The sequence below is a fragment of the Nicotiana tabacum genome, chromosome 16, assembly GCF_000715075.1.
Source record: "Nicotiana tabacum cultivar K326 chromosome 16, ASM71507v2, whole genome shotgun sequence".
NCBI classification, from domain to species: Eukaryota; Viridiplantae; Streptophyta; class Magnoliopsida; order Solanales; family Solanaceae; genus Nicotiana; species Nicotiana tabacum.
Window position 1 is genome coordinate 81,064,806 of NC_134095.1, and position 20,613 is coordinate 81,085,418.

General features: G+C 38.6%; 1 protein-coding gene across 1 annotated transcript; it reads right to left on the reverse strand.

The window, feature by feature from the left end:
• Positions 1–7,924: 7,924 nt before the first annotated feature.
• On the reverse strand, positions 7,925–8,860 carry LOC142170300 (uncharacterized). The gene has a single exon (XM_075232179.1). It carries the CDS (start codon positions 8,858–8,860, stop codon positions 7,925–7,927), a length of 936 nt encoding a protein of 311 aa, XP_075088280.1.
• Between the last annotated feature and the right edge of the window lie 11,753 nt (positions 8,861–20,613).

A 20,613-nucleotide genomic window follows, 5' to 3' on the forward strand; every position in this document is an offset into this window, starting at 1 on the left:
GTGTCACCCGAGCAGGTTTGCTTCCAATAGCACCAGCCACTTCTCAGGCTGGAGGAGGGGCTCAGACTCCCGCTACTCCCACTCCGGAGCAGGTAGCTCCCCAGATTCAGGTTCCAGCGGCTCAGCCAGTGGTGGCAGTTCAGCCGGGTGTAGGGTCTCAGGCTGGCAATGGAGCGGCTATGTCCGCCGATGCTTTGTGGAGACTGGACAGATTCACCAAGCTCTTCACTACTACTTTCATCGGAGCTCCTTCTGAGGATCCCCAGGATTTCCTATTAGCTTCCACGAGGTTCTCAGGAACATGGGCATTGTTGAGACCAATGGGGTCGATTTTGCTGCATTTCGCATATATGGATCCGCCAAGACTTGGTGGAGGGATTATTGCTTAGCGAGACCAGTCGGATAGACATCCTTGACATGGGAGCAGTTTTCAGTGTTATTTCTGAAGAAGTTTCTCCCTGTGACGCAGAGAGAAGCCTATCGGAGGCAGTTTGAGAGCCTTCAGCAGGGTTCCATAACGGTCACTCAGTATGATACCAGGTTCATCGATCTAGCTCGCCATGCTCTTGTCATACTTCCCACCGAGAGAGAGAGAGGGTGAGGAGGTTTATTGATGGTCTTATTCAGTCGATTCGTGTTCAGATGGCCAAGGATGCTGGGAGTGAGATTACATTTCAGGAGATGACCAATGTGGCCCGCAGAGTTGAGATGGTTCTGTCACAGGGAGGTGGTCATGGGTCGGATAAGAGGCCCCATTATTCAGGTAGATTCAGTGGTACCTTGTTTGGAGGTAGAGATTCATATGGTGGAGGCCATCCTCTTAGGCCCCTTCAGTCAGCTCTTCAGGTCTCCCATGGTACTTTAGGTGGTCGTGGTTCTCATTCGCACTATTCTTATCAGCAGCCTTATTGTGCACCATCAGCATATATCAGTGCATCTCTGCTTTAGAGTTTCGAGGGTCGTCAGCCCCAGCAACCGAGGGCTTGTTTTACTTGTGGCGACACGAGGCATATTGCTAGGTATTGCCCTCGAGCTCGAGCAGTTCATCCGCATCAGGGTTCTCGTGCTTTGGTACAGGCACCAGATGTCCCACAGCCTGCCCAGCCAGCTAGAGGCGGGGGCAGAGGTGTTAGAGGTGGAGGTAGAGGTCCTAGAGGTGGAGCTCAAGCCGCCAGAGGTGGAGGCCAACCAGCAGCAGGCCGTCCCAGAGAGGCAGTTCAGGGTGGTGGGGCCCAGCCCCGATGTTATGCACTTCCAGCCAGGCCCGAGGCTGAGTCTTCAGATGCAGTCATTAAAGGTACTACACTGGTTTGTGATAGAGATGCTTTAGTGCTATTTGATCCAGGGTCTACGTATTCATACGTGTCATCTTATTTTGCCCCGTACCTGGTCATGCCGAGTGATTCATTGAGTATTTCTATTTATGTGTCTACACTAGTGGGTGATTCTATTGTGGTCGATCGAGTTCATCATTCTTGTATTGTAGTGTTTCGGGGTCTTGAGACCCGTGTCGATTTGTTGCTTTTAGACATGGTCGATTTTGATGTTATATTGGGAATGGATTGGTTATCCCCGTACCATGCTATCTTGGATTGTCATGCCAAGACAGTGACCTTAGTCCTGCCAGGTTTGCCCCATTTAGAGTGGAGAGGGACCCCTGGTCATTCTACATGTAGTGTTATCTTTTATGTGAAGGCTCGGCGTATGGTCGAGAAGTGTTTGACCTATTTGGATTATGTTCTCGATTCTAGTGTGGAGGTCCCTTCTATTGATTTTGTACCCATTGTTCGGGAGTTTCTTGAGGTTTTTCCTTCAGACTTGCCGGGTATGCCGCCCGACAGGGATATAGACTTTTACATTGATTTGACTCCGAGCACCCAGCCATTTCTATCCCGCCGTATCGTATGGCCCCGCCGGAGTTGAAAGAGTTAAAGGAACAGTTGCAGGATTTGCTTGAGAAGGGTTTCATTAGACCCAACATTTTGCCTTGGGGTGCGCCGGTGTTGTTTGTGAAGAAAAAGGATGGGTCGATGAGAATGTGCATTGATTACCGGCAATTGAACAAAGTTACGATCAAGAATAAGTATCCACTACCGAGGATTGATAATTTGTTCGATCAGTTTCAGGGTGCCAAATTATTTTCAAAGATTGACTTGAGATCTGGCTACCATCAATTGAGGATTAGGGCATCTATCGTCCCTAAAATAGCTTTCCGCACTCGGTACGGGCATTATGAGTTCTTGGTTATGTCATTCGGGTTGACCAATGCCCCAGCAGCGTTTATAGAGTTGATGAACCGAGTGTTCAAGCCTTATTTGGACATGTTCGTGGTAGTCTTTATTGATGATATCCTGATATATTCCCGTAGCCAGGAGGAGCACGAGAAACACCTTAGAGTGTTTCTTCAGACTCTAAAGGATAGTCAGTTATATGCTCAGTTCTCGAAGTGTGAGTTTTGGTTGAGTTCGGTAGCATTCCTGGGTCACGTTGTATCAGCACAGGGTATTCAGGTTGATCCAAAGAAGATTGAGGCAGTTAAGAACTGGCCTAGACCAGTATCAACTACAGAGATTCGGAGTTTCTTGGGATTGGCAGGCTACTATCGTCGGTTCGTGGAGGGGTTCTCGTCTATTGCAGCCCCGATGACCAGGTTGACCCAGAAGGGTGCCCAGTTCAGATGGTCGAACGAGTGTGAAGCGAGCTTTCAGAGGCTCAATACAGCCCTGACTACAGCGCCAGTGTTAGTTTTGCCCACAGGTTCAGGGCCTTACACCGTTTATTGTGATGCATCTCGCATTGGACTTGGTGCAGTGTTGATGCAGGATGGCAAGGTCATTGCCTATGCTTCGAGGCAGTTGAAGGTTCATGATAAGAACTATCCAGTGCATGATTTGGAGTTGGCATCCATTGTCCACGCATTGAAGATTTGGAGTCACTATCTATATGGCCTGGTATGTGAGGTGTTCACGGATCATAAGATTGTTCAAGCAAAAGGAGTTGAATTTGAGGCAGAGAAGGTGGATGGAGTTGTTGAAAGATTGTGACATCACTATCCTATATCACCCGGGAAAGGCCAACGTGGTAGCCGATGCTTTGAGTAGAAAGTCAGCCAGTATGGGCAGTCTTGCTTATATTCCAGTCGGTGAGAGGCCGCTTGCTTTGGATGTGCAGGCCTTGGCCAATCAATTTGTGAGGTTGGATATTTCTGAGCCAAGTCGAGTATTAGCTTGCACGATCACTCGTTCTTCATTATCGGAGCGTATCCGTGATCGGCAGTTTGATGATCCACACTTGTGTGTCTTTAGAGACACGGTGCAGTGTGGGGGTGCCAAGCAGGTTGCCTTAGGTGATGATGAAGTTCTGATATTGCAGGGTCGAGTTTGTGTGCCCAATGTGGATGGGCTTCGAGAGTTGATTTTAGAGGAGGCCCATAGTTCCCGGTACTCTATCCATCCGTGCGCCGCAAAGATGTATCAGGATTTGCGGCAACATTATTGGTGGCGTAGAATGAAGAAGGATATCGTTGCCTATGTGGCTCAGTGTTTGAATTGTCAGCAGGTTAAGTATGAGCATTATAGGCCTGGTGGTTTATTTCAGAGGATTGAGCTTCCCGAGTGGAAGTGGGAGAGAATCACTATGGACTTCGTTACTGGACTTCCGTTGACCCGGAAGAAGTTTGATGCAGTTTGGGTCATTGTTGATAGGCTAACCAAGTCAGCGCATTTCATTCCTGTGGCAGTCTCCTATTCGTCCGAGAGGTTATCGGAGATCTATATCCAGGAGGTTGTTCGTCTCCATGGTGTGCCGGTATCTATCATTTTAGACCGAGGTACGCAGTTCATCTCACGTTTCTGGAGAGCAGTTCAGCGAGGGTTAGGCTCCTAGGTTGAGTTGAGTACAACATTTCATCCTCAGACAGATGGACAGTCCGAGCGGACTATTCAGATATTGGAGGATATGCTCCGAGCTTGTGTTATTGACTTTGGAGGTTCGTGGGATCAGTTCTTGCCTTTAGCAGAGTTTGCCTACAACAACTGCTACCAGTCGAGTATCCAGATGGCTCCTTATGAGGCTCTCTATGGTAGGTGGTGTCGATCTCCGATTGGATGGTTTGAGCCGGGAGAGGCTCGGTTGTTGGGTATAGATTTGGTTCAGGAGGCCTTGGACAAGGTCAGGATCATTCAGGATAGGCTTCATACAGCTCAGTCCAGACAAAAGAGCTATGCAGATCATAAGGTTCGAGATGTGGCTTTTATGGTTGGTGAGCGGGTATTGCTCTGAGTGTCGCCTACGAAGTGCATGATGAGATTCGGGAAGAAGGGAAAGCTTAGCCCTAGGTTAATTGGTCCATTTGAGATCCTTGATCGAGTGGGAGAGATGGCTTATAGACTTGCATTGCCGCCTAGCTTATCAGCCGTGCATCCAGTGTTTCATGTGTCCATGCTTCGGAAATATCACGGCGATCCATCCCACGAGTTAGATTTCAGCACCGTCCAGTTGGACAAGGATTTGTCATATGAGGAGGAGTCGGTGGCTATTCTAGACTGACAGGTTCGCCAACTGAGGTCGAAGAGTTTTCCTTTGGTTCGTGTTCGGTAGAGAGGTCAGCCTCCTGAGGCATCGACCTGGGAGTCCAAGTCCGATATACGGGACCGTTATCCTCATCTTTTCCCCGACTCAGGTACTTCCTTCTTCTGTCTGTTCGAGGACGAACGGTTGTTTTAGAGGTGGAGAATGTGACGACCCAAAGGGATCATCACCTGTTTCTAATTGAAATCTATCTCTGAGGCCTTGAAAACCTCATTTAGAGTCGCCTCGATTTGTGCGCGCAGTCTGGGCGCGTAGCCGAAAAGCTTAAACGTGAAATCTTGTGAAAATTTCTAAGTTTTTACCTCAAAATGAATAAGTTTGACTCCGGTCAACATTTTGGGTAAACGGACCCGGACCCATGATTTGACGGCCCCAGAGGGTTCGCAGGAAAATATGGGACGTGGACGTATACCCGAAATTGAATTTCGAGGTCCCATGCTCGAGTTATGAATTTTTAAGTGAAATTGTTTTCTGAAAATGTTTAAAGAAAAGTGAAATAAAAGCTGATGTTAAAGTAATGGTATCGGGCCCGTATTTTAGTTCCGGTGCCCGGTACAGGTCTGATATATGTTTTGAATCACTCCTGTAAAGTTTGGTTAAAAAAAAAAGAAAACGGACGTCGTTTGATGTGATCCGGACCCTAATTGGAAAATTGATGTTTAAAAGGAAATCTGAGGAATTTCATGGATCTTGAGGTTCAATTCGATGTTCATGACGTTATATTGGTGATGTGATCACACGAATATGTTCGTAGGGTGTTTTGAGGTAGTTTGCATGCTTGGTTTAGAGTTTCGAGGGCTCGGTGAGTTTTTAGTAGGTTCCGGGATGCCTTAGGCTTAAAAAGATCAGATGTTGCAGGTTCAGAAAAATATTGCAGGCCTCTGAACCCTTTGGCACGGCCCGCGAGGAACCGCGTGCGGCTGCAGAGGGGCCAGCGCGGCCGCGGTCCTTCTTGCACGGTCCGCGGTGGGGACTTCGGAGGGGTATAAATACACGTGAATTTTAGTTATTTTACACTTTTCAAAACCCCAAAATATAAGAGGCGATTTTCCAAACAACTTTTCTTCTCCAAAACGATTGGTAAGTGATTTCTAACTTATTTTCTTCACTTCTTAACATCTTCTAACATGATTTCAACTTCAAATCAAAGATTTTCATGGGGAAATTGGGTGATTTTGGTAGAACCTAGGTTTTTCAAAAAATTGGGGATTTGAACCTCAATTTGAGGTCCGATTTCAAAACAAACCATATATTTGAATTTGTGGGGGAATGGGTAATCAGGTTTTGGTCACAACCTCGGGTTTCGACCACGTGGGCTCGGGGGTCATTTTTGACTTTTGGGTAAGACTTTTGAAAACTCATTTTCATGCATTGGGGTTAATTCATTTAGCATTTATTAATGTGATTAAGTAACTTATGACTAGATTCGAGCAGATTGGTGGTTGAATCAAGAGGTAAAGCTATAATTGAGACTTGAGGGGTGTTCAAGTTATCGAGGTAAGTGTTTGGTTTAACCCTAGCTTGAATGATTAGGAGTTGAGTCATATTTGCTACTTGCTTCTTGTTGAGTACAACGTATAGGCATGGTGACGAGTATCTATACGTTGGTGTCAAGCATGACCGTGGGTCTTAACTTGAAAATTATTGTGTTTTTGAATGACACCTTGTATACTTTAATTAATGATCCTCTATGATTAAGTATTCCCATTAATTGAACTGAGTACTAGCAAAGTGAGATTGGTTATAGCTGATTCTCTCTTGCCGGGATGACTATTTCGATATCCTTGTTCCCTTGCTGGGAAGTTATTATATTACTTATGTTCCCTTGCCGGGATTTCTTGTGATTGTGTGGTGAATTGAAATGGGAGCGGGTGGTACGCTTACCACAAGATATTATAAAATGGGAGTGGGTAGTACGCCTACCACAAGATATTATAAAATAGGAGCGGGTGGTACGCCTACCACAAGATATTATGAAATGGGACCACTAGATATTATGAAATGGGAGCGGGTGGTACGCCTACCACGAGATATAATAAAATGGGAGCGGGTTGTACGCCTACCACGAGATAGAATGAAATGGGAGCGGGTGGTACGCCTACCATGAGATATGAGAAATGGGATCGGGTTGCACGCCTGCAACAAGAGGAAACTGAAAGTGAAAGTCGCCTTTATTTTCTTCATTGGTGATTGAAGTTATAGTCCTAGCTTCCTTATCATTCCCTGTTATTCCTTTTAATTGTTATCCCCGAAGCATGTTCCCCTTCCCCAGCTTTAACTGCTTATTACTTGGTTACTTTTTCCGCCATATATTATATTACTGTATAAGTTTATCTGGAGTCTGGTCCTAGCCTCGTCACTACCTCGCCGAGATTAGGCCAGACACTTACCAGCACATGGGGACGGTTGTGCTGATACTACGCTTCGTGCTCTTTTGCACAGATCCAGGTTTTGGACAACAGCAGTAGCGCGGGAGCCAGCCTTCAGTCCAGTGAGACACTGAGGTAGCCTTGCAGGCGTTCGCAGGCCCGGCGTCTCCTCTATCTTTTATTTCGGTCTGTTATCTCATATATTCGAGACAAACAATTTATATTTTCTTTCAAACGGTTGTATTTAGCACTCTTAGAAGTTCGTGAGTAATGTGACACCAGTTCTTGGGTGGAGGCATATGTTGATTCTCGCATTATTGTTCAGTTTTCTTTAATTTTAAGTCTTCCGCATATTTATTTAATTTCGTTGCGTTCATGCTATCGCCGATAATTTTTAAAAGAAGTAATTGTTAACGATGTAAGTAGTTAAGGATTGGCTTGTCTAGCTCTCATTAGTAGGCGCCATCACGACTCCTGAGGGTGGGAAATCCGGGTCGTGACAGGTAGTTTTGTCAGTTAGATGATTATTTTGCATGGCAACATTTTTAATTTGATTAGTAGTATTATTAGGGGAAGACACTTTTATTTCCAACATGTCAATATCCTCGTTAGATGAGGACATTTGTTCAATTACATGGCAATTATTGGCATTTTTATTTAGAATTTTTTTCTCCCTTGGTGGTTTCTTCCAAACCATTGGCTCTTCACTTAGAAGGGAAAAGTTGTTTTTTGTTGTCAAGTTGGTTTGTTCTTCAACCATGATGGTCGTAGTTTTTGAATTGTTCCTATCTAATGAAGAAGTAGCATTCTTATGATCTTTAGATTGATATTACAATATTTGTGTATCTAAGTACTTAATAGTGTTGGCATTGAACAATTTGACTAAGATACCTGGGCCATTGGAGTTTTTGATCGGATTTGTATTATTGTGTTTTTGATTGCCTCTTGCACCTTGTTGCCTTCTTTTAGTAAAAGACACTGTTTTCCATTCTTCTTGATTTTCCTTTGCCTTTGTTGTTGTTGATTGCTCCTATGTTTGGTTCCACATTGTCTTTGGTACTATGTAAAATATAAGTACATTGTTTTGCTATGTGTCCCAGTTGTCCACAATTTTTACGAAGAAAATTTTCTCTTTCATAATGGATTATTTGTTTGTGGTGGCCAACATAGAGAAAGGGTTGGACTGTGATTTCCAACGGAAGCTCCACACACAGTCTTGCATAGAGACCCCTCAAGGTGGTTGATGTACAACCATCTATTTTCAGTAGACGGCCAATTGCATTTCCAATTTTTTCAAGAATTTTCCCATCGTAAAATTCTGTAGGCAATTGACGGAGTCTAACCCATACTGCCGATTTAGTCACTTTCTCTTTTGTAGCTACAAAATTTGGTTTCCATCTTGTAATGGAGAGAAAGTGCCCATCGATGAACCAAGACCCTTGTTGTACAACTTTATCCATATTCTCCTTTCTCTTGAATTTACTTATGTAGTAGTCTTCTCCGAGATCAATCAATTGGAAATCTTCCATTGGCCTCCATATTTCTTGAATTTGTTTCTTTAAGTAGTGGTGTAATATGTGTTTCCCCACTAGTTTCACAATGATAGAATTTTTCCATGGTTCATAAATTCCTTGCTTCTCTTCTTCTGCGAGCGAGATGAATTTAATACCTCGTGTTTGTGTTAATGTTGAGTGATCAACCATATGTTTTTCTGAGCCAAATTTTGGGAATTCCATGTCGGGGTGGTTATCACAAGGTGTGAAGAGCATTGGATTAGAGATGGATAACATTTCTTTGAAAGTTGGTTTGATCATAAGGTTGTTATGTTTGGGAATATCTTGATCAATGTCTGAGGGTTTGGGTGGTATTATGTTTTGAGATGCATATGGCTGGGGATCCATTTACCTTCGGTTATTAACTCTTGAAAGTTGAAAGCATAAGGTGGATGGTGCTTAGCAACTTTAGCTCATGCAGGTTCCAGCCTTTCAGTATGCATATATCTTCAACTATGAACTGAAATGACAAACGGACTGATTGCATATTCATAATGATTAATATTTTAAAGTCATGTGGAAATAAAATAGGGGAAGTATATTATAGTGAAGGCAACTAAACACGGAAAGAAAAAAAGGCGTACCTTGACTTCCAAAAAGAGAAGATCGAAAGAGTACCAATAATATTTGTGGATTCTCAAACAAATGTAGAGTGATGAACAATGGAACAGAGAGGAGAAACAACCATAGAGGGATTAATTTTTAAAGAGGAATAAATAAAACGGGGCCAACTTTTCATTAAGAGGAATGATGGTTTATAATTAGAGAAATTTTCATAAAGCACTATCTGTTGGTAGTAATTAGTTATCTATAGATACCGTTTGCTATATTACGGATTATAGATACCTTTTCTGTGGTTATAAGATGTATTTGATGTATTTAAGCTATTGTATTCATGAATACAGTAGCAAAAATAGGAGTGAATCAGGGAAGTCCAGCTAATCAGTTGTTGTATTCGACTGTATTCGACTGTATTCATAGAGTGAAACATGGGATACAACTGGACAGATTATTATATTTGACTGTATTGACGGCGTAAAATGGGGGATTACACTGTTTTTAAAACGGAAAATGAATCAATTAACATAATAGACTCCTAATATAACTCAACAAACTCAATTATAACACACAAATTTTTTATTTTCAGTTATAAAAAAGATTCTCAACCGAAAAATAACCCAAAAACATAGCAATCTTCAGAGAAATTATATAATACATTTGAATACATCAATTATATTAATTAAAAAAAACATATGAATACATTCATGGCATATAGCGAGACAGTGAATATAATGAAATACATAGAATACATCGGGATACATTAAAATACAATGAAAAAAAGACAGTGAATGCAATGAAATACATGTAATACAACGAGATACATTGAATTACAATGAAAAAAAACAATGAATACAATGAAATACATGAAAATTCATTGAAATATATTAACAGAAAATCAAGTTGCTCAGCCCCAAAATTCCGTTGTCTTTGTTCAATAACAAACCCTAATTTCCGGCGAATCCGCTGTTCATCGGAAGCCGGTAGTGAAAAGGGTTCCCAAATAAGTCGTTGGCTCAGACAGTGTTGAAGAGGAAGATCAGGGTTCCCAAATTACGCTGTTTCTTCAGATTCTTATAAGGCTTTCAGAAACTCAATGATTGGGATTGAAGCAGTTATTCTTGTTCTCGTTGTGCTACTAGTGGTTAATCCCAATATGGAGAAGCACTTCATTGAAGCCAGAGAAGCACTTTATTCAGGAGACAAAGAAGACAAGATAGACTAATAGGTCCACTTTGGTAAATGTCAATCCCAATCTGACCGATATAAGTTGCTTGAGAAATCTTTGAAAACGCGTCGCCTTGGTCCGGAGATGGTGCCGGAGCTGTTCAAAGTAGACTAATTGATAAAGAGGAAACTTACTGCTTTCATTATTGAATAGCGTATCAAAGTAAAGAGAGAAAAGAAAATCGTGTAACTGAATAGCGTATTTAGTGGCTTAGGGGTAGGAGGTAACCAAAATTAAATATTTTGCTATAAACATTAAAAGATATCTATAGAATATAATTTTTTTGAATGGTATTTATTTAAAATAAATAAGGTGTTAACATTTGCTATAGGAGGTAAAAATTCCTTATAATTAAGATGCTTCCAAAAATAAATGGGAAAATTAAGAAAAAGTAAAAGTTGAGGAAAAAAAAAGAAAGATACGTTTCGTGGGACCTTCGAAAATAAAAATCCTGTTAATTCAAATAGTCAAACAATATCAAGATTCAAGATAAAAAGAAGTAAGAACATAGACGAACTAAAAATAGTACGAAAGTTGAAGTGATTCTATACATTTCTAACCTTTTCATGATAAGTACTTGATTTGGTATTGAGTTTGCTCTTTGCAACGGTGCCTCTGCCAATATATTTGTTGACAGATTAGAGGCATCAAGGACGAAGAAAACTAGCTACAGACCCAACAACCTGTCTTGTTTGCATCATAATTTTTAAAATCATTCATAATGTCAAATCCATTTTTAACAGAAAGTACTAAAAACGCAACAAAGCACATATGAAAAATTAACTTCATAAAAAGCTAACCAAAAAATTAGTTAGAGTAATTGAACTAATGCTAATCCAACTCTTTTTATGACCCAATTAACTCAGTCATTTAAAAAAAGAAGAAGAATAAGGAACAAAAAGTAAAACACCAAATAGTAAAATAAATTAAAAATGCACAAGAATATATACATAAATACCAAAGATATAGAAACTTTAGCAGCAAAGTGACTACCCAACCAACCCATCAAAACCCTAAACTCAAAATGTAACTTTTTGGTTTCTTCAACGGGTGCGGTGCAGAGGCGGCCCGACGAGTTTTGTGGCCTAAAGCCAAACTTTATGAGGGGCCTTAACTTTTTTTTTAAAAAAAATTATTTATTTATTTGAAATCTATATTTCTAGTATTTCTTAGATACAAAGTTATTAATAATTTTCTTATAATCAATAACTCCTAATAAGTGTTTTTTAATTGACAATAAAGCTAATCCGTTTAACCTTTCTTGAGACATTGTTGATCTTAGGTTAGATTTTATCAATTTTAATTTTGAAAATCACTTTCCGCTGAAGCTACAGTAACAAGAGTTATTAACATTATTCCATAAGTAATATAGGCATTGGTAAAAGAATCAAATCTTTTTATTTGACCGAATGTATCAATTAAACTGTTATCTTCTAATTCTACTATTTTTCTTAATATTTTAAATTCCGAAAATAAATTTAAACCATCAATATCGAATTTATTATTATGCTTAAGTAATATTCAAGATTAAGGTAATATTTTTTCAAATTTGTATCATCTAGTGATCTTAATTTTTACCACTAAATAGAAAATCAAAAATACTTTCATATGCTTCGAATTGTTCAAATCTATTTTGAAGTGAAAAAATTAACATTGTCTACTATGTATAAAGTAACCAACTCCAAAGGACTCTTCAAAAGATTTTGAGATTTTATTATCAACATTCTCATTAAATGTTACTTCCTATATATCATACGTTTCTTATGAAATTCGGGTTTGATATTCACTTCAAGTGCAATTGTTCGTGGTAGAAATCATAACAATTGCAAATCCTTGTTCTGTTTACTTGATAAAGAAAGAAATCAAACTTTTGCACTTCACATAATCATTTTTTAAACTTATACATAGTCTATTACATGTAACAAAAAATGGGGCCCCACAAATGTGGGGCCTAAAGCGGTTGCTTTACTTGCTTTATGGAAGGGTCATCCCTGGTGCGGTGCCTTTTCAGTGAAGCGTTCGAGAAAATATACGAAAAATGTTTTCAGAAGGGTAAGTCGCCAAAAAAGAACGAAAAAAAAAATTAAAAAGACAGGCGTAATTAATAGAAGTTAATATGTGACTTTTGGTTTTTAGTATAGCAAATAAATAGGAAAATAGGGTAAAAATCGAAAAAACCGAGAAAAAAGAAAAATATGTATTCTGAATGATGAGAGGTGCCACATCAAATTTTAGTGACCCTCTTATATATATAGAGAGAGAGATTGGATGGAGAGAAAAAAGAAAATTGCATTTGAGAAATTAATAATCACAACATCTGCTACATGAATTTATTAATATTTTATAAGCTTTATGGTTTTTGATAAATAGTTGACAATTTGTATCAAAATTATAAGACTGAAGACAAACGGACCTCTCGTACCCCAATTAAGCGAGAATCATACCACTAGACCAAATACTTTTTTTTTCAATCTCTTTTGAAATTCATATCTAAAATAAATATATTAAAAGTGTAAAACAAATAGGTTCCCCTCATTTAAAGGATTCGATTCCTCCTTCTCCAATAAGAAATGATTGACAAGGTAAAAAGAGCTGAGGGACGGAATTGGGGGTATAATTTTCATGTGATAAAAATCTATCTATATAAAATAAGAGAAGCTAATCAATGTGATAGTACCAAGTGGCGCAACAAAAAATTAACAAATATCTAATATTTGGACAAAATTAGTTATATTGGTTAATAATTACTTACTCTATTTGAATTTAAATTTAAGAAAATTGAATATCTATAAATTTATAAGAAAACTATCTATCTATCTATATAGAATAAGAAAAGCTAATCAATATGATAGTACCACGTGTCACAATAAAAATTCAACAAGTGTCAAATATTTTGACAAAATTAGTTATGTTGGTTAATAATTAGTTACTCTTTTTGAATTTAAATTTTAAAAAATGAAATATCTATAAATTTATAAGGAAACTATTATAAAAAGGAAAAAATATATAAATATATAACTTCAATGTAGAGATATATAAAATAATGAAAGTTTTTAAATAATAATTCATATGGTCATGCTATATGCTATATGGATAAGATAAAACTAAAGACAAAAACATAAAAAATAATTTTAAGAAATAAATAAAATATATAAAGATATAATTTAACTTCTTATGTAGTAATCTTAATAAAAAAATTAAACTTTCATATTAAATACAAACGGGAAGAAGAATTCAATTTAATTTTTTATTGAAAATAATTCAAAAATAATACTTATTACAATTATTAGTATATTTATAACATATATTAAAAGAACTTCTCCATTTAACCTTTGAATAATTCAGCACCATCTATTTAGAAAAATAATACAATAATATTCGTATTAGAGATACACTAAGAAAAAAATCAAAAAATTGTAAAACAAAACTAATGTATAAAAAGGAGAATAGATACAATGGGATTCTATCCACACTTTACATTTATTTGATAAAATTAAATAAATAAACAATACTCGAAAATATTATTAAAAAATTTATATATCAAATAATTATGAAAAAGTCATACATGATAAAGTCAAATTAAATTTCAAGAGTAATAAAATATTATATTCATCTTATAATATTAAATTAACAATTTATTAAAAATGTATGAAAATTTAATAATATTAAGTACTAGATAATACAATTAGATAAGCAAGGAACAAAAAAAGAAATAAAATATAAATTTACGGGAAAATATAAAAAATATAAGACTTATAATTAGAATTATGATGAGAAAAGTCTTATATATACACATAACTAAAATCATAATAAACATAAAGGAAGAATATTAAAAAGGAAAAAAAAAGAATTTCCAGTGATAGAGATATCTCTTTATATTTTTGAGATAAAGTAGCATCTTGGCCTTCATCATTATCCTCTTCAAGTTCCTCCTCGGTTCCTGAGTACTTTGAACTGAAAATAGAAGAGTCAGTTGCATCAGGCGGAGCCGGAAGGCGTCCTCGAGCAGTTACCTCCAGCTCTCGGGCCTTAGCAATCTCATCGTCAATATTAATAACGCCCGCTTTGGCATCTTCCAAAGGTTTCCTCCTTGTATGATACTTAGAGGGTGTTTTTTCAATGATAAGAGAACCCCCTCGACGCTGAAGTTCTGATTTAAGCCGAGCAATTTCGGTCAAAATACCATGTCGCTCGGATCTCATGGCGCTAATAGCCTCTTCAACCTTGGAATTCAAGGCTGCCTCCAAGTTATTCACTCGCTCAATGGAGGTAGTCTCGCACTCGGCAGCAACAAGCACGACATCTTGAACTTCAGAACACTTAGCCTTAACTTCTTAGAATTGAACATTTAATTGAGAAGCTTCTTGACTAAGAGCCACTACCTCCTACTCGCTAAGTTGCAATAGGGCCTCGAGATCACTCGCTTCAGCAGCCTTCACTTCTAATACCAGGAAGCGTGCGATGAGTTGATCCCTCTCGGTCAACAGTTGATCCTGCTCAGACTTAAGTCCCTCTTTATCGAGGATTAATTTTTGAAGGCCATCGGAGGCAAGGAAATTAGCATGCGAAGCAAATACCCAAGTTAGAAATCCTGTCATAGCAAGTCAAGAAGAAACAAGCAGTAAAGAGAACAAGTATAATACTGATGCTGCATTGTGCACTGCGTTATTTGTCATACACTCCCCCGAAAGAGAGTTTAGTTTCTTCTTATCTTTCTCTAAAGCCAGCAGCTTCAGATAATTGATGAGTTCTACCGGCTGGGACAACAAGTTCCATTCCGTGGATATCAAGAAGGAGACACTCCTCCCCTAGGGATCTGTAGAAGGGGTCGAGTAGTTGTGTCCCAAATTACTGTGGTCAGGGGACTAGGGAGGAGGGATATCCTCCTCTCGGGCATTTTCGGCCAGTGGGGGAGATGTAGCAATTGCTGGTAATGAAGGTATGGCCAGCGTCGAAGGAGATGAAGCTGATGATATTGTAGGTTAAAAAGCAATTGCGGCAGAGGTAGTGATGTTTGTTGCTTGCTCACCAACCGAAGGCAGAAGAGGCCCGGTACTCGGCCTCATAGTATCGGCATCAATGACTGGGACTGAAAATGGAGAATTAACATTCTCTACTAAGTCAAATTCTCCCTAGATCGCTCGGGCATCATCCTCGGTTAGGGTTCTAAGCTCTTCAGACTGAGCATTATGTTGAGATGATGAAGATCATTGTCTCCTTTGAAGAGAAGCCTCTTCATTACTGGCTTCCCCATCATCATCAATAACCACAATGGTTGTGACTGGCTCGGGCGCGACTCCCTTCATTTTCTTATTTTTACCCTCGGTCGAGGAAGAACGTCGCCTTTTTGGTTGCTTGTTCTTTGGACGGGGACTCCAAGAAAAATCACCTACACCGGAAGTAGACCCAAAAGGCACCTGTTCGGGGTGAGAGACTCCTTCAACAACCTTGCAGCCTCTGCGGGATTGACCAAAACATCCTCCTCAGGGATGGAGATAGAACCCTGAGGGAGACCTGAATCAAACAAAAAGGTAGGGTTAGGCAGTTTTCTTATGTACAAAGATGGAATGAAGGCAGAATCAGTTTACCGTGGTTCTTGGCCCTCCACACATATTTGGGGGCCAATTCCTTCCACCGGTGGGCCTTTGGCATGGTGATATCCAGAATTTTCTAAACCCACAGGTCAAGGACTTTAACCCTTGGAGGTGTCCACCAAGTTGCTGAAATAATGATAAAGAAGGGTTAACAATGACATAAATCAGCCTATTTTTAGAGAATAAGATAAATTGTGAACTTACATAAACGATTCCAGGACTCGGGGAAGGATGGAGTTGTGGATGAGATGATGTCCCTGGTAGAAATGACGACAAACCGCTCCACCCATCCATGGTTATTGTCATCATCCATGCTGGTCAGTAACGCATGGTGGCCACGCTTGTTGAAAATTATTACTCCCCTATAAAAGATCTTGAGGGAGTAGAGGTTCATTATATAAGCAAAGGTGAGAGGCTCCTTCATTTCCTGGAATAGCCACCGCAAACAGGCCACTATTCGCCACATCGAAGGGCCCACATGTGCTAAACAAACCTGGTATCGGTGGCACAACTCCAAAATCACGGGGCCAAGTCCCCCTCTCAAAGAAAACGTACCCAAAGTGAAGGGGTACCTGTAAGCGTACGTGAAGCCCTTCTTAGTGAAGGTTACTTGCTCCACCAGATCAGGAGAAATGATGTTTAGGTCGTAGCAATCACAGTCCTCCTTCATAGCAGGAACACTAGAAGGGCGAATAGAAGAAGGATATTTACCAACATCCCAAGTTTGAGAGTTTGAAGTGGGGAACTTCTCTTCGAAGTCCTTGGTTGTGTTGAGATGCTTGGGGATGATGGTGCTCACCGTGGGAGGATCAACATCAACCTCTTTGTCTTTGCTCATCTTCAGTCCCCCACCAAAGAGAAGACCAAAGTTTTTAGAAGAGTTAGCATAAGAAGCCATAATGGTAAGAAGATGATAAAGGTTAAAATCAAAGGGAGATGAAAGCAGAAGTAAGTTAAAAGCAAATAAGTTGAGCGAGTTTATGGAGTTGTTAGAAGTGAAAGGGGTAGAATGAGGTGTATAAGTAAAGAAATAGGTGGCTAAAATTATGGCCATGATTACCTTAATAATCGATAAAAATATTTATAAATTGTTGAGTAACACTTGTCCGGTGTATTAAATGCGAGGAGAAGTTAGTCTAATCAAGAGTTACAAACGTTTCAGAAGAGTTCAAAAAATTTTCCATCAAGAAAGGAATCTTCACCAACTTTCCGGTGACACAAAGATGTGCCACCAGAAAGGAGGGGGACTATCTCTATTGTTTAACCCAAAAATAGATTTCTCGATCGATGTCAATATCAAGAAGAAGTCGGGTTATTGATAACCAAAATTTACGTCAATTTCTTAATAATTTGAAGAATATGACAACTAATGGAAATAATTGACAAGGAAAGAAAAATTGAAATAGATTGGTAATCACTCCCAGAATTGGGGTTAGAACCTTATGAATAAAGTAAAGAATAATTGCATATATTTCAATAATAATCAGATACCATTACAAATGAGGACTAGAACCTTATATAGGAGTTCACAATTATAACAATTTTCTTACTTAATTCGGGTCTGTTAATGGCATTAATTGCCTTGACTCCCCATTACCATATATAATTGCAATGGAAGCATTTATACTTGAAGATTTTCGATAACCACAATTAATGTCGATTTCCCTTCGTTATTTATAACAGATTCGTGCATCTTCCCTCTTTAATGGTTTATATACATTTTGTTCCTATTTCTTCTCTTCCAGCTGTCAGAGCCGGTTCCTTTCCCAGAGAAATTCCGTGGGTGTTTCTCCCATACCTTCTTGAATTCTTTAACTCATATAATTGAAAATGCCACATGTCACCTTATTGATGGTTCCTGTGCCATGCCTTTTTTCCACCAATACGAATAGTCCCCCCCCCCACTTTCGGAATATTCTCAATTGAATATTCGGGAAGTGGTAAGTATTTATAGTGGAAATTTTTTGTGGCCGTTTCTCAAGTATCACAATACCCTTTTCAGAACCGATGCAATATACGTCACAGACTCAACGACATCAAAGCGTCTCTACACCCTAGGATGAAGGATCCAAGGGTGATGGACTTACTTTGGTGAAGCCGATGTTCAACCCTCATCTCCTAAATTTAATCCTTATTCACCCGTGGATGATGCTCCCTAGTTCTTCCCCTCTTGACTTTTTGTTGAAATATTTTGTTTTTGATTTTTTGTTGGAATTCTTTTGTGTTTTGGATAATTTTTTGGAAGATTTTCTCCCCCTGTTTTTGGGATGATGATATAAACATCTTATTTCCTTTTTTTGCATATTATGCTCTCTGTTCTTTGATTTTTTGAGCTTATTCTTGCATTCAAAATGCTTTAGTAATTCGTGACTCTAATATATATGGGTTTTTATAAAAGAGGGCCCTTTTATATTAACAACACCGATGAAGATGACGTCTCATCTTCATATTGGTGCAAAAATATGAACATGAAGTAGATACAAAGTGATTTGAGGAAGTTTTATTTTTTGAACTTTCAAATAAATATGTTTGTACAACATTTTCATAACTACTTTATTTTTAGCAGGTTTAAAAATTCGGGTATATCTTTCTGTGACTAAATTTATGGCCTTAACCTAGAAGCTCGTGGGAATATCTTGCATCTTTTTTTCAAGTTTGAACACCTTTGAAATTTTTTTCTTCAAGAATTCTTCAAGATTTTGATTCTGGCTAAACTATGCTCTTGGTATACATCTTCTTTCCTTGTGTATCCTTCTATATGCATAGTCCCCCCAGTGTTAGAGCATTGAAGCATGAGATCACGAACACTGGATCAACTCCTTTTTTTGGTCCTTTCCCTGAAAAGGAAAATACATACGTGACTCAGAGATAATCTTTTAGATGATGACTGCATAATCATTTTTTCACTAGAAACGTTGTAACCTAGACCAAGAATAATTCAGTATTTCGTGTGTCTTTCGGATCTAATATCTACATTTGGTACGAGACAACTTTTTGCTTATTATCTAAAATGGTTAGTAAAATTCAAACGAACAAAATAAAATCGAACTTGTGTGATACCTAACCGTGGTTATTAACCTCTTTTAGAAGTAATACTTCTTCAAATGGACTGCATTCCAATGTGATGGTAACACCTTGCCATCCATAGTGTCCAACACGTACGCTCATTTTCCAGCAATGCCTATAACCTCATATGGGCCTTCCCAATTTGGGCTCAACTTTCTAGTATTTGCCGTTTTTGTTGACCGGAACACCTTTTCTGAGGACGAAGTCCCCAATCTTGAAGTACCTCAAGTTGGCCTTCCTGCTATAGTATCCTTCAATCATCTGCTTTTGAGCTGTCATCCGAATTAGTGTTGCTTCCCACATTTCTTCTATCAAATCCAAATATACTTGTAACTCTTCCTCATTTGTTGCTTCAGTGGTATGTTTGTACCTCATGCATGGTTCATCTATCTCCATCGAAATTAAAGCTTAAGTTCCGTATACAAGTGAAAATGGGGTTTTGCCCATACTAGTTTTCGCCGTTGTTTGGTAGGCCCATAGCACACCTGGTAGTACTTCTGGCCATTTTCCTTTTGATTCTTCCAATCGCTTTTTTAAGTTGTTGATGACAACCTTATTTGTCGACTCAGCTTTCCCGTTAGGTACTAGGTGGTAAGGTGCAGAAGAGATTCGTTTAATCTGCCAGCTTTGGAAGAAATCACTGACTGCACCTATGAATTATGTGCCATTGTCACAGTCGATCTACTTTGGAACTCCAAATCGACGTATAATATTTCTCCAAATGAAATCCTTAACTTACTTTTCTTGCACCTATTTAAAGGCAACTGCTTCTACTCATTTTGAGAAATAATTCATTAGAATTAACAAGAATCATACCTTTTGATCACGTCCAAATGCACGCCTCTAACGAGGTATGACACGGTCGTTTGCAATAATAAAATCCAACAAGGAATCGTGATCGAATCTACAGGGAGCAAAGATGGGAATTAGTAGTATATATTCGGAGTGGGTATGTGAAGTATCTAGATTGCACTTCCACAAATATAGTTTTGTTCTTACTTCTAAAACTATGCTAAGAATTGCAAATCTAAAAGTATAAAACTAGAGAAAATTGTTTTTGAATGTTTTTTAAAGATATAAAAAGGCCTAGGGCTGTGACCATGACCTAGGTATTTGTCTAATTGAATAAAGACTTTTAAGCGGTTTTATTGATTGGGGTGTATTATAGCTCACAATACTATGTTTCCCACTCAATACCTCTTGGTCAGAGAGTGGTTTTTGCCCAATTTGGCTTTCTCAAGTCCAAATAGGTATCTACCAAAATGGTTGATAAGAGCTCAAGTCGGGTTATTACTATCTCTAGGTTGAACCCTTTAATTGAGTTAATCAATCTCTCAATTGACCCAATTCCTTGTTAGCCAAGTTAACCTAGACTAAGACTCTCTTTCTCAAGAAGAGCCTAAGTCAAATTGGCATAAATCAATGTTTGCAACTATTAATTTCACAATTGAAGCATGAACCTTGCTAAATAACACATTCTCATTCATAAACAAGCATAAAATTAATCACCCATAAGGTTTACACACTAGGGTTTGTGAGCACCTAATTTTTGTCTCGCATGAAAATAACTCCTTAAAATAGACCAAAAATAATTTTAATGAATTTTAGGAGTTTTTTTATTTAGTTTCATTTTATGCATATTTAATATTTTAAAA

Coding starts and splice junctions, on each gene's coding strand:
- LOC142170300 (XM_075232179.1), bottom strand. CDS start 8,860: ATGGATCCCCAGCCATATGCATCTCAAAACATAATACCACCCAAACCC.